This window comes from Physeter macrocephalus, unplaced genomic scaffold (genome assembly GCF_002837175.3).
Source record: "Physeter macrocephalus isolate SW-GA unplaced genomic scaffold, ASM283717v5 random_1638, whole genome shotgun sequence".
NCBI classification, from domain to species: Eukaryota; Metazoa; Chordata; class Mammalia; order Artiodactyla; family Physeteridae; genus Physeter; species Physeter macrocephalus.
The window spans coordinates 70-15,030 of NW_021146569.1; the positions used below are offsets into that span (position 1 = coordinate 70).

The 14,961-nt window shown below is 47.2% G+C and overlaps 1 protein-coding gene across 1 annotated transcript; it reads left to right on the forward strand.

The window, feature by feature from the left end:
- Positions 1 to 2,987: 2,987 nt before the first annotated feature.
- Positions 2,988 to 4,477, forward strand: LOC114485415 (protein kinase C epsilon type-like; the record flags this gene model as incomplete). Its single annotated transcript, XM_055083483.1, has 3 exons — positions 2,988 to 3,414; positions 3,612 to 4,155; positions 4,385 to 4,477. Coding segments are annotated over exons 2-3 (441 nt in total), but the record flags the coding sequence as incomplete, so codon positions are not given.
- Positions 4,478 to 14,961: the final 10,484 nt, after the last annotated feature.

Genomic DNA, 14,961 nt, shown 5'->3' on the forward strand with positions numbered 1-14,961 from the left:
GGTAAATTTAAGGGTTTCCCCCTAAAGAGGCTCACATCTGGCATCTCCATGGTGCCCCTGGAGGATACATATTTTCATTCAGCCAAGTTTGAGAGGAGGATGGTGAGGGATTTATTTAGAAATAAGGATGTAATAAGGGCAGGAAATTAGCAATGTTTGTGTGTAGACCACCAGCATTCTCCGTTTTTACTTAAATATTCTTCCAACACAAAACTGAAAGTTTGGCCAAGTTTTTTAGTTACCCCACCTTCCTCCACCCCCAGACAGAAAGACTTGTAATTGAAAGGAAAGGTCACCCTGGGATTGGCTGCATCTGAGGATTGCAGGCTGATTTATTCACATGGTGTAACAAACATTCTGCTAAGAGGCAGATGCTGCCTTCCTGTAACCTTACCCAGGTCCAAGGAAATGGTATTCGAAACTTGTGGCTTACTGGTTTTAACAAAGCCTGGTCACTGGGATGGCAACAGACCCTATTTAATATCATTGGGGTTCTTGCCTGGGGAGGTGGGGGGAATATAATATCATGCCAAAAGTTCAACTTTAGTGTGTCTTTAATTCTAAACGTATTTCCTGTTGAACACACAGAAGAGGAGGGATTTTGACCAATGTCCTTCAATCCTTGTACTTCTCTGTTTGCAGGTAAGATAGGACTCACTCAGAGAAAGAGTAGAGAGAAGATATGAAACACTCAAGAATCCCTAACTTCACGAAATCTGTGCCTTTCTCCATCACCCCCAAAGGGCTGGGGCTGGTGTGGGGCAAGTGAAACCCTCATCTCTGGCACAAAATTTCAGGGGTGCCAATAAACTCAGTAATACAAAGACTATTTTAATGCAATATTTTAAATTATTCAAAATTTGGATATTATGTTCACCCTGGAATTCTACATTCGTTTTGATTTTTTTAAAAAATATTGCATTAAAATATTATTTGTCTTGATGGCCGAGTTTGTTGGTAGCCCTTCAATTTTGCCTCTTTGTCAGGCATCGTAGTCCTCTCTCTCTAGCTCTTGCTCTGCTTCCAAATGCATTTTTAGAAGATCAAGCCCTATTTGCCATACTCGCCCATCACATGCCCCATGAAGGGGGAAACATGTTTAATAAGAACAGAATGATGGCAGTAAGAAACAAAGAGGAAAAAGTTCTGATGATCAAAGAAATAAAGTTAAACAGCAACGAGATATCTCACCTGTGCTTTGTCAAATGGACAGATTTTTAAATACGCCTCCAGTTGGTGGGACTGGCTCTGGAAGGCATAACTTTTATATCTTGACATTTTAAATGTGAGCGGTCTTGACTGTCCTTAAGACTGCACGGTAGCTCTCTCTCTACCCTGCTGCTCCATCCAACAGGGCGGGCTTCGAGAAATTACTTCTAAGTTCAGGAGAGCGCAGTGGCTGCAGGCCTTCGGAGAGGATCTGCCTGGAGCTTTTCTGATCATTTTTGCGACCTGTGTGCTGCACTTGGTATCCTGTTGTTCCAGGGGCCTGCCTTCTTCTTCGCCTTTAAGCCTTTTTAAGCCTTTAAGCAGCAGACAATGATAACCTTTTTTCCACAGAGAAAAAGTGATCGTGAGGTGGGTTTCAAATTTTGGCCGACACTAACCAGACTCGAGAGATAAACACTCAGCTTACCACGATTCCTACAAACTCCCTGACTTGACTTGGCACACGGGACAGGGCCGAGGTTTTCTTTTTCCGTTTGCACAACCCCCCGGCTCGCAGGTTGCGGAGATGACCTCTTCCCAACGCTGTCCTTCTGCTGTCCCAGCCAGGGCCGCGACCGGGACCTCCGCGCTCTCAGCCCCGGCCTCCCAGGTTCGTGTCCCCAGGCGCGAGGCCGTCCCTCGCCGGGCCGCCTTCCCCGTCCTCGGCTCCCCGCAGAGGCAATTCTTCCCCAGCAGCCCAGGGCTCGCCTCACGTGATCAGCCGCCGCCGCGGCTTCCAGCGAGAGTTTAAAGGTTACGGAGGAAATCAGCACGGACACAGCCCCTCGCCCCTCGGAGGACGCACCCCGTTTTCGCGCAGCTGGGACGGCCGCTGTCAGCGCGCTGATCAGAGCCCAGAAGGGCACAGGCAAGGTCCAGGGTAAATATGAAGTCACTTCGTAAAATATAAACAAACACACAAACCGAGCCAGGGTGCTACTAAGCTTTCACTTGTCAACAAGTTCTCGCAGCCCGAGAAGTCTGGGACAGACCCCCAAAGGGAGAATGCCCCCAAAGAAAGGGAAGAGAGAATAAATGTTTTAAAACTCACACGGAGCCTTGCACGCCCCTCCCTTTCTCCCTTCCCCCACCACCGCGGAGCAGAGCGTCTCCGGACAGAATGACAGACAGACCGACCAATACTTCGCAGGCTGCCCTTGCCAGCCATGGTCCGAGGAGGGGTGGGGCCGGGGGAGGGTCCCGAGTGCTCTCCGGCTGCGCGACCCCTGCCACTTCTCCACCCTCGGCTCTAAAAGAAAGTGTTGGCCGCAGAGCCTGGAGAGATGCGCGGCCCGCTCGTCTCCCGGCGGAGACCACAGACCAGGTATCGACGGCCGGCGGGCTCGCACCCCAGCCCCCAAGGCCGCCACTCCCCGGGGTCCCGGTCTGGCTCCTCCGCCCGCCGCCGCGACCCCGGCAGGCTCGCCCGCTCTCGATCGTCCTCTCCTAGGCTCACTTTTCCCGTATTGCTCCCCCAACCGGCAAAACTTTCTATTTCCCCAAACACAGGAGCGCGCCCGCGCGCGTGCACACACACACACACACACATACACACACACGCGCGCACACACACACACACACACACACACACACACTGACGTCTTTTGCGCATTTCCTGCATTAGAGGGAGGGAGACTCGCTCGCACACCGACGGAGGGAGAAGAGACCGAGGGGGAGAGCGGGCGGGCGGGCGGGCGGCGAGCGAGCGGCAGCCGAGAGCTGGGACGCGGGGAGCGCGGCAGGCGGGCGCCGGCGCCCGGGAGGTGGGGCCGCGCGGAGTCGCAGTCCCGTCCCCGCCGCCGCGCTGCGCACCGCCCGGTGCCGGCCTGCGCCCCGAGCCTTAGCAGCGGCCACCCCGACTCCCGAGCCCGCGCGGATGTGAGATTCCCGACTCCTGGCGCCTCCCGATCGCCGACTGCGGCGCGGCGCGGCTTCGCCCAGGAGGAGGCGGCCGGGCTGGCCGTGTGGCTTGTGGATTTTTAAAAATTTGGCTCCGAGAAGGACCATTTCCTCTCGACATGCATCCCTCCGGATAGACTGCACATCCCTTGGTCCATCCCCCGCCCCGCGCGGTCAGAGGCAGGCGCTGGGTGTGCGAAGAGGATCCGGGTTGAAATCTGCGCCCCCGGTTCTCGTCCCCGCCCCGTCTCACCGCCCCCTCCCCCTCCCGGAGTCGAAATTTCCCGGGGATTATGTTTCGGAAAGGTAGGTAAGCGCCGGGCGCGGCGCCCGCTTCCCCGCAGCCCGGACCCAGTGAGGCGGCGAGGCGACGACACAGCCCCCGCGGCTTGCAGCGGAGCCAGCACCTCATCTCCTCTTCTGGAGGTGCTGCTGTTGGGGGGGGAGACTTGCTCCAAACACGGACGTCCCCCAGCTCTCCCCCCCTCCCTGTTTTCCGTTAGGAACCCGGCGAGGAAATACATGCACTGGCTGAGAATCGCCCGCGCCAGGGCGCAACGCTACAAGGTGTAGGGAGAGTGTGCGGTGGGGCGAGAGGGGACCCAGGAGTCCCCGTGCTCGGAGCGCCGCGGCGTCGGTTCTTCGTTCCTGCCCTCGGGGCGGACGGAGTGACCCCGGCCCCCACTCCCCGCCCCGACCATGGTAGTGTTCAATGGCCTTCTTAAGATCAAAATCTGCGAGGCCGTGAGCTTGAAGCCCACAGCCTGGTCGCTGCGCCATGCGGTGGGACCCCGGCCGCAGACTTTCCTTCTCGACCCCTACATCGCCCTCAACGTGGACGATTCGCGCATCGGCCAAACGGCCACCAAGCAGAAGACCAACAGCCCGGCCTGGCACGACGAGTTCGTCACCGATGTGTGTAACGGGCGCAAGATCGAGCTGGCCGTCTTCCACGATGCCCCCATCGGGTACGACGACTTCGTGGCCAACTGCACCATCCAGTTTGAGGAGCTGCTGCAGAACGGGAGCCGCCACTTCGAGGACTGGGTGAGTTGGGCGCCTCCTGGTCCAGGAGCCCGGCTCTGGGGTTCCGGGGGAAGACTCTTGGCCTTGGCTTTGGTCGTGGGGCGCGGGGTCTTAGTGCCATCTGAGGAGTGTGTGTGTATGTCTCAATTACCTTGGGGAAGCACACTCCACTTCGTAGTTGGGAAGAAGTAGGCATTGGGGCAAGGAAGAAGAGACTTGGAAAGAGGGTACGGCCCTCTGCCCCCTCCAGACAGCGGGTGCTACAGGGAGCTCGCAAGCTGGGAGCCCCGAGCCGCCGGTGCTGAAGGTTGGCCGAGAACCCGGCGCCTTCCGCAGGCGCGCGGTGGGCTGGCTGTGTTTTTTTGTGTGTGGGTTCCTCCGTCCTTGGAGAGGCACGTGGAGCCCTAGACTGAAGGCTTCTTGCACGTCCTGGCTTTGTCCTGCGTAGCACTGAGGAGCTGTTTTATCTTTCCCTCCGGGAGGAAGCTAGCTCGTTTCTATTCTGTTGCCTGGCAGTTAGCTCGTCTTCTGATATACGGGGAGAAAAATCTCTTCTCCTCTAGTCCCCTCCAGGGTCCCAGAAACATCGGCCGAGCTGGTTTTGCCCAATGCATTGCCTATCCATCCGGAACGAGTGTTGTATTCTACAAATGGTTCTGCTAGTGAGTAATTGGAAGTCAGTGCTTTGAATCCGACTTCAAGTTATATCGTTTCCCCGTTTTGATTTCCAAGACACTGTGCAATGAGATACTAAGTCTGAGACTGAGTTAATTGATTACATTGTCAAAATATTAGGGACTTGGAACCAGGCCTTGTGCACATACTATAAGCCAAGTGCATTAAACCTTGGCATTCGGAGAAGCAGGGAGAAGCAACCTTGCTTTAGCTCTTTCTTAGAGGGAAGGTGTTCAATTAGGAAATGGATTTCTTTATTTTCAGATTTGTTACATGTTTCCATGTAACAGAGCAGGTGTGGCTCTGGGTATATATGTTTTCAGGGTTCTCTGGTCTACCCAAAAAGAGAGATATCTGATCCTCATGGAGAGGTGTTTAGTTATTGAAAATGAATAACTTCATGATTGTCCTATGGTCAAAGGTTGCACATGAATCACCTTGGCATATTGCCTTATATATATATATACAAATACGTACACCCATATATATACGTATATAAATGTATATATATTTTAAGGATATGGAATTTTAGGGGAAAATAGGAAAAAGCCTCTTCCCTTTATGCTCACAGCTGTGATGTAGTCTGCCCGAAACCATGGTTACGGGGCTTACAGGGAAGCTCCAACAAACCACACCAAGTACAGCCCTAGAAGATTGTGGCTTACACTTTGGGAAGCAGGCAAACCTTTATGGAATCCCAAACAACACAGTGCTATTCCATTCCATTCCAGTTCACCAATGGCCCTTGCCACTGCCTGCCTCCCACCACTGGTGTTCCCACTCATTCCCCATTTCCTCTCCACACTGGCCTCCAGTCCTTTCACTCATGAAAGCGGTGCATGTCTGAGGGGGAGCTGAAGGTATAACTAATTTCAAAGCCAGATCTTGACACCAAAAACCTGTGGTGTTCAAGTTGTTGTTGTTGTTGTTGTTTTAGAATGGGAAGGGGAAGAAAAAGCTATGACTCTGGTAGTGAGGAGATGGGGCCTTTTGCCGTGTATTCAGATGAAGGAGTTGGACAGTGAGGCAGAGAGCAGGCAGGGTGAACAGCAGGTCTGCTTTTATCCACATGCAGATGCTGGTTGGAGGGAAAGGTGTCTGAGTGTCTCTGATGATGCTTTGCTGGGGCCCACCCAAATCTTGGGCACATTGGGGCACCATCCCCACTTTGGAGCACGTCCAGTGAAGTGTGCATTGGGCACTAGTCTTGTTTGGCTATCATTCTCTAAGGTACTCAAATTCACGTTGAACCTGGCCCTAGACCAGATCATCTAGAGTGCAGGCAAGTTTCACAGACAAGGACGTTGAGTCCCAGAGCAGCTAAGTGGGTACCTGAGGTCATGTGACAAGCAAAGGGGGTAGAGTTGGAAGGAGAGACCACACCTCTCGCCCAATGGAGAACTGACCCCTCTGGCCTCCCAGTCTAATTCTCCTTGCAGAGTCATGTGCTGTGTCCCTGATGTTTTTATTGTACATGATAATTTAAACTGCTTTCAAAATCAGTGTCTCTTTTGCCTTATAGCAAGTGTGAATTAGGTATGACAGGTATTGGATAGATTCAGAAACTTGAGATACAGAAAGGCCAAAGTCACAGGATGAATCAAGTAGTGGAGCTTGTTCTGTTTGCCCATTTGTGGTTGTTTCCACGAGTATTCTTTGGTCACTCTGGTTCTTCCAGACTGAGGGTGAGGATGCAGCAGCAGAGGTGACTGGCCCTTGGAAACAGACAAGTTGCAACTGGGATGGCTAAGGTCACCTTTCCCATCCCCGTCGGCCAGGGGAACACCCACAGAATCACACCTTTGGGTAGAATTTCCTAGGCTCTGGCTTCTGTGCTCTTCACCTGACAGTGATGAAGAGGTGTGGCTGAGAAATCTGTCCTGGAGTAAGGAGATACAGAGGGCATGCAACAGCCGCTTCTCTCATTGCTGTGGAACATTTCATTCAGCTACATGATGAATTCCCACGTAGTCACTGAGTTCCTGTTTTGTGCTCGGATCCAATCAGGGACATTTAGCTCTCTGGGTAACCCAGGAGTAAAAGAGACCATGGGTCACTCTCAGGAGGCTCGGTTTCACTAGGGAAATGACACTGAATAGATCCATATAGACACTTAAGTAGCAATTATGTTATAAATGAGTGGTACCTTAAGTATGTTACAGGAGTTCCAAAAGGGAGTGTGCTGGGATGGCTGGAAGAATCTGGAGGTTCCTGGAAGGAGGCATGAATTGGGTGTGAAATGATGGGTAACATTTAAAGAGCTATTTATAAGAGGAGACAGTGTTCCATGGGCACGGACACTCTGGAATAAAGGCAGAGAATGCCTGTGGTCAGAGACACATGGCTGAAACTGAGGGTGCCTGTCAGAAAGGACAAAGGCACATTTGAGGTTTCCCAAGTTTAAGACTTTTATCTGAGTACTGCCTGTACTATTACATATTTACTTAATATTTTTAAACATGGATGCTTTTATTTCCCACTGAAGCCCCAGTATTCATGAAATCACAGGTTTGGATATTGTAGTTACAATTTTTCTTCATTTATATTAACATAAACATTGGGCCTCTAAAAGAAAAAGAAAAGTTTATCTCAGGTGCCTCTTAAAATCATTAGTGCTACTGGGCCCACCCTCTGGAAACACTGGAGTGGGAGAAAGTTTAGAAAATTGAGGTGGATTCTAGAATGTTTAAAGCCAGGCTGAGATGATTATTCTCTAGACCATGAGAGATGTATCAGTTATGGTGACAAAAGGGATTGCTTTAAAGAAAGCTTATTACAGAGAGAGGGGAAGATTTCATTTGTACTTGAAGCAGAATCCCATTAAATACTATTGCCATAGCTTGTTTCCCAAGAACTAGATAATGACGCTACTCAGACTTTGGTGTACAGGAGAATCACTGGTTGAGGGGCTTAAAAATATAGGTTCTCCTGCCCCACCTTCAGAGCTTTTCATTCTGTAATTTAGGAAGAGTGCTAGGCACACTCATTTTTAACAAGATGTCCTGGAGATTCTGACCAGACCATACCTTAAGAAACACTGAATTAGAATAGAAATTGTGGGCAGGAGAAGTCTCCAGATAGTTAATGTACCAAGACTTTGTACATAGAAATGGTCTGAGATTTTTGAATGGACTTTTATCATTCCTAAAGCAAGATTTATAAGCAGGATTGGGTAGACTAGAAGTATTGGGATTCCTGTGAGAACCAGAGGCTGAATGGATGCTGGCTGGAGCAGCGCTTGCATTTTAGGACAGATGATGGGGGAGCAGGGGGATGGCAGAGAGGGTGGGTGGAGCGTGCCGCTACAGCTGGCTGGTCCTGTCACACTCTGGAGTTTGCTCTTTGTCACCTCAGTAGTCTATATCCTTAGCCTCAGTTCTCTCCTGTTCTCCCCTTCCTGCCTTTGAAGATATCAGTGGTTGGTGTCACTCACATGCTTCATCCTGTGCAAGAGGCACTCATAACAGTGCCAATGACAGAAAGTCATTGTCTGAGAGTTGGTGTGGCAGAGCACCTAAGGGCAGAGCACTGGAGCCTGGCTGCTTGGGCTTGAATCTCACCTCTACCACCAACTACTTTCGAGACCTTTAGGGAGTGATTTAACCTGTGTTTCTGTTTCTTCCTCTGTAAAAAGTGGGGATAGTACAAGTCCCTACCTGTAATGAAATGGGCCTGTCGTGGGGACAGAAGGAGCACATAAAGTGCATAAGCCAATGCCTGGCCCTCAGTCAGGGCTCTGTGAATGTTTAACAACTATAGCTATCATTGTTATGTCCCCCTAAACCTACCATGGGGCTGGCCCTAGAGAAGGTTCTTTCCTGAGTTGATTATTATACAGGACCTAAGGAAGCCAGTTTTTCTTAGCCTCCAAAATGTTTTTCATTCGGGGAGTCTCATTTGGCAAGGAATGGGACTCTAGTGTTTCTGTTTCATTTTTCCAAAGTAGCGCATTGACAGGGCTTCTCAAAATTATCCCACCCGGCTGACCCTGGGCGATAGGCCGATGCCCCTTTTGGAGAGGTTAGGCTTGGGGGGCTGGCGTTCCCCCTGGGCCCCAAAGCCCTTGGGGAGAGTCTTACAATGCCAAAGCCAAACAGAGGGGCCTAGTGGTTCAGATGGTGGTGCCCTGGGCAGAGCCTGAGGACACGTGTTCCAGTGAAACTACCCTATAGCTGAGTCTGTTCTGCTGGTGGCCTGAGCACCACGTGTTGATATACGCTGCCTAAAGGCCCGTCTCCTCTGTCTTCAGGACTCTTGTAAGGCAAGATCCTGTCGGAGGATTTCTGAAAACTTCTATTATCATTTAAATAGAGTGAGGTGGGGTGGTCTGGAAAGGGGCGCCGAAGCCCTGGGAAGGGTCCACACCCCTTGTGGGCACCTATGCCTTGAATTCGTCCCCCAGCACCTGAGGTTCCAGATCTCTCCCTGCTCTACTTCCTACCGACTCATATAATACTTACCATCTAATTAAATATTGCTCCCCACGGTACATAATTACTTATTTAACAACTACCCTAAGAGTTGATTCTTGACCCAGTGCTATCATAGAGAGCTGCTTGACTTTGGCTGCTCGAAGTTAAAGGGCCTCGAGCCTCATGGGCTGTCAGGCCTTGTCTGTCTGTCCTGTTCCTCTTTCTCTGTCTTTGACCAGCAGCAGATCTAGTGAATATTTAAGACCATCAGCTCCCTAGCTCCTCAGTGGGGCCCCTCACCCTGAATCTGTGAGCTCTAACTGCAGATTGCCTGGACCCGTCACTAGTTGTGTGTCTTTGGGTACGTGACTTAGGCTCTTTAAGTCTGTTTCTTTGTTTGTAAAATGGGAATATAATAGTTCTTACCTCTTAGGGTTGCTGTGAGAAATAAGGGAATCTATGTAAAGTTCTTAGCAAGGGGCCAGGCTACAGTACATTCTAACAATTTTTATTAATATTTAAAGGGCTATGTGCGTGTATTCATAGTTTTAGAATCTTAAATCAGGACATATTGTCCGGTGAAAGATATTTTTCTCTTTGATTTGTGAATGTATTTATATGAGAAGTCTCACATTGTCTAAAAATAAAGTTGATTTAGTTACACTTAACAATTGCCTTTTTGGAAATATTAGAATTACTTGGAATGAGATTGTTTTGGAAAGTCTAGAACTGTGACCACTGGAGTCAAAGGTTAATTAATTTATTGAAGCATATGAGTAATTGGAAATAGGAATATTCGGGAGCTGCTCTTTCGGTTTTGCTGTACCAATTTCATCTAGTTTCGTGGGTTTAAATACATTCTCAGTGCCGTTGACTCTAAATTCCTAATTCCAGCCCATACCTGCTCTTGAGACTCAGAACTCATACATGCGACTGCTTTCTTGTCATGGCCATATGATGGCATGAAGGGCATCTCAAACTCAGTTATGTCCCAACCTGATGTCCCCCCTCCCCAGTTTAAGCCTCTCGTAGTTTTCCCCATCTCAAGAAATGGCAACTCCATCCTTCCAGTTGCCCAGGCCATTCTTGACGCCTCTCATTCTCATGCACCCCGCCCCGTTTGCAGTCCCTCAGCAACATCTCTTGTCTCTGCCTTCAAAATATGTCCCAGGGTTTCCCTGGTGGCGCAGTGGTTGAGAGTCCGCCTGCCGATGCGGGGCACACGGGTTCGCGCCCCGGTCCGGGAAGATCCCACATGCCGCGGAGGGGCTGGGCCCGTGAGCCATGGCCGCTGAGCCTGCGCGTCCGGAGCCTGTGCGCCGCAACGGGAGAGGCCACGACAGTGAGAGGCCCGAGTACCGCAAAAAAAAATAAATAAATAAATAAAAATAAACAAAATATGTCCCAAATCTGATCAGCTTTCCATACCTCTGCCGACGCCACTCTGGCCCAACTCCAAGTCATCTCATGCCTGGATTATTTCAATAGCCTCCTAAGTGGTACCCCCTGCCCCAACTTCATCAGATCATGTCCCTCTGCTCACAAACCTCTCAGGGTAAAACCCCTTATCACCATCTGTAAGGCCACCATGGTCAGGCCTCCTGTTATGACCTCTCTGACCCCATGGCCCAGTACTCCTCACCTTTCAGTCCTCTCCCAGTCATATTGACCAGCTTGACACCCTTACACTTACTCACTATGTTCCTGCCTCAGTCTTTGCACCTGCTATTCCATCTTTCTAGAATACTCCTTCCTCAGATACCCTCATGGTTCAAGTCTTTACTCAGATGTTACATTCTCAGTAAGGCCTTTTCTGACAATCCTGTCTAAAATTTTGCTCTTCTCCTTGAAACTTTATATGCTCCTTTCCTGCTTTTTTTTTGCTTTTCAGCTCTTATCTATCTTATATATTATATAGTTTTCTTATTTGTCTTCATCTCTAACACCAGAACAGAGGTTCAATAAATGTGGAGGTTTTTGTTCACTGCTCTATTCTTGATACTCAAAACAATTCCTGGCACACTGTTGCATTAAAGAATGAATTTAGTCAAACAAAGGTGTATTCCCCTAGCACCCTCTGTGGTCTAGCACTGTGGTAGATACTGGGGGCTTGATAAAACAAAAGTGGTGTATGGTATCATTCCTGCCTCTGAGGAGTAGGAAGTCTAGTTGGGAAGACCAGTAAGATAAGCAGTTGAGTGAATTCCTTAAACGATCTTTCTGTATGGTTGAAAGAAGTAAGGAGAAGGCAGAAGAGAAGGATATTTTATTTTATAAAAATCTATGGGATCCTTGAAGGTGTTTTTATGAGAGAATGCTGTATTATTTCCATGAGGCAATTTGCACCAAGCTGAAGCATCTCCATCAAGTCTGAGGTTTCTTTATTTATTATTTTTTTCCAGCCTACTGAGATATAATTGACAAATAAAAATTATATACATTTAGGGTGTACAGTGTGATGATTTACTATACATATACATTGTAAAAAATTATATATATATATATATATACACACACAGACATATATATATATATATTCTTTTTCAGATTCTTTTCCATTACAGGTTATTACAAGATATTGAATATTATTTCCTGTGCTATACAGCAGGTCCTTGTCAAACCATTTTTAAGGGTGGAAGCTGTCACAAAAAAATAAAGGTTCCAAAGAGTATGGAGTTTCCTCAAAAAACTAAAAATAGAGTTGCCATATGATCCAGCAATCCCACTCCTGGGCATATATCTGGACAAAACTATAATTCAAAAAGATACACGCACCCCTATGTTCACAGCAGCACTATTCACAATAGCCAAGACATGGAAACAACCTAAATATCCATCGGCAGATGAATGGATAAAGAAGATGTGGTACATATATATAACGGAGTACTACAGCCATAAAAAGAGAGTGAAATAATGCCATTTGCAGCAGCGTGGATGGAACTAGAGATGATCATAGTAAGTGAAGTAAGTCAGACAGAGAAAGACGAATACCATTTGATATCACTTATATGTGGAATCTAAAATAGGACACAAAAGAACTTATCTGTGAAACAGAAACAGACTCACAGACATAGAGAACAGACTCACAGACATAGAGAACAGACTTGTGGTTGCCAAGGGAGAGGGGAGGTGGGAGAGGCATGGATTGAGAGTTTGGGATTAGTAGATACAAACTACTATACGTAGAATAGATAAACAACAAGGTTCTACTATATAGCACAGGGAACTATATTCAATATCCTGTGATAAACCATAATGGAAAAGAATATGAAAAAGAATGTATATATATGTATAACTGAGTCACTTTGCTGTACAGCAGAAATTAACACAACATTGTAAATCAACTATACTTCAATAAAATAAATTTAAAATAAATAAAAAAAAAGGCTACAAATGCTGTATAACCATTACGGAGCAAAATGATTGTCTGAGGTTTCTAAAAGAGGGAACTGTATACCCTGTGGGTGCTGAGGGCCCACGCAAGGTGCTGTGATAGGCGGAGAAGGAAAAGGCCCGCTTGTCTTCCCTTTGCAGAGTTTAAAACCAAGTTTAAATTCTCATAAGGGCTTTAGATACAACACCCTCTGTAATTTGGCAGCAACAATAAGTGAAATTTTACATTCCAGCACCTGAACTCACAGAGCTCATTGAAGCACACGCAGACGAAGCTTCCAGGGGTTTCACTTCGTTGAAAAGAACTCTGGAGCAGGCCTGCGGTATTTAACATAAATAAAAGCTACACTTGGCAAAACATTATATTTCTCTTCAAGTCCCTCCGGGTATATATGGGCTTGTTAAGTAATTACAATCTATTATAATGCTAATTAGCAGGCTGCACCTGTTTGAAATCTAATCTTCTGGCAGAAACCACACATAGTGGGCAAAACTCTGCACTGTGCTGGGAGAACGGGAAGGACAGGGACGGACTGTTGTCCTTGTACCTCGCCGACCTCTAAACAGAATGGAAACTCCGGACAGAATACGATTGCGCTCTGTAGTATCTATTGCCTGGGAGGAGGAGGGGCACAAGCCTGTCACCAGATCCAGGTTCAGGAATGAGGACCTCTCCCCCATCCCCCGTCCTGGTCCCCTCTACCTCACCTTGAAGTCTCAGAGAGTTAGTTTCGAAGCTAGTGAAAAGTCACTTTCATTTGCCAGCAAGGAATAAACTCATTGAGCTACTGACCCAGCTTCAAGGTGTAATCAGGTTCAAGAAGGGTTTAGCGGGTGCATCTATGATTAATTATTGACGAAAAAATTGACTTGGAGTTTGCTTATGTCCTTCTTGAATAGATTTGTTTGCTTTTTCAGACTAGAGCAACTCTTGGTGCCCATTGTCTTTCTGCAGCCAGATGTAAGCATCTTGTTTTCTTTTTTTAAAATAAATTCTCGGTTTATTTATATATTAGGAGAAAAAGACTTTTTGGTTTTTTTTTTACGGCAGTCATGGAGTCACAGAAAAATTGAAAAGAGATACAGAGATTTCCCATACACCCCCTATGTATGCATATGACCCCTCATTATCAGCATCTCCCACCAGAGAGGTACATTTGTTACAACTGATGAACCTATACCATAAGCAAAATCACCCACTGTCCATAGCTTACATTAGGGTTCGCTCTTGGTGTTGTACATTCTGTGTTTGGACAAATGTGTAATAACATATATCCATCATGATAGTATTCTATGAAGCAGTTTCACTGCCCTAAAAATTCTCAGGTGTAAGCATCTTGTGAGCAGACGTGTCTTCAACGCCAATCAGAGTATGAGCCACTCAGAAGGTGCATGTAACCTACTCACTCATCCGTGGGTTGAGTAAAAGGTTGCCTCTTTGGAGTCTGTCTTGTAGAATCTCAAATAGGCAGCACTCTTTCATCAGACTAACTTAGCTTCTGCCCCTCTTAGAAGTTCATCATCCTGTACAGTGCTGAAAAGAAGGATGGTGGACCCCACAAAAGATTCTAACCATTGTTAGAATCTTGTTCCAGCCATCCTTTCAGCCATTTAGTGAATATTCATTGAATACCTTATATGCCAGGCACCATGCAAGAAGCTGGTCCCCGATCTCATGGAGTGTATAGTCTAGTAGGAGACACAATATTAATCAAGGAATAACACAAATGTCCTGGTATGTAAAATTACAGCTGAGAAGGAGAGCTCTTCACAAAACTTTCAGAGCCTGGGGACACCTAGACCTCACCTCTTCAGAGTTGGATTGGCTAATACCTTTTTCTTTCCCTGAAAAATTTGTTGAATGGTGAGTCAGGTGACTTCTATTACCAAGTGGCATGGGACCTTAAATTCCACATCTGTGAAAGCAGGAGTTTGCATAGTCTAGAGACTTAGTAAGGCCTGTGAGAACAATGATCCTGACTTGGCTGTCTGCATTTGGGGCCTTGACTGTGCTCAACCTAGCACTTGATAGTATTTTATCTTTATTGTTCTCCATGTAGCTAAGTCTTGTCTCCCCTGAGAAACTTCCAGCTTCTGCCTTTTCCCCTCCTCATCCTTCTTTGTTGTTGTGATCAAAATCACAAAGGTATTTTTGAAAGCTCACTTCTTCGCCTAGTGTTCAAGGCCCACAAAAATACATTTATTTTTTTTAAATTTTTATTTATTTATTTTTTTTGTCCAAATTATTTTATTTATTTTTTTAACATCTTTATTGGAGTATAATTGCTTTACAATGGTGTGTTAGTTTCTGCTTTATAACAAAGTGAACCAGTTATACATATACATA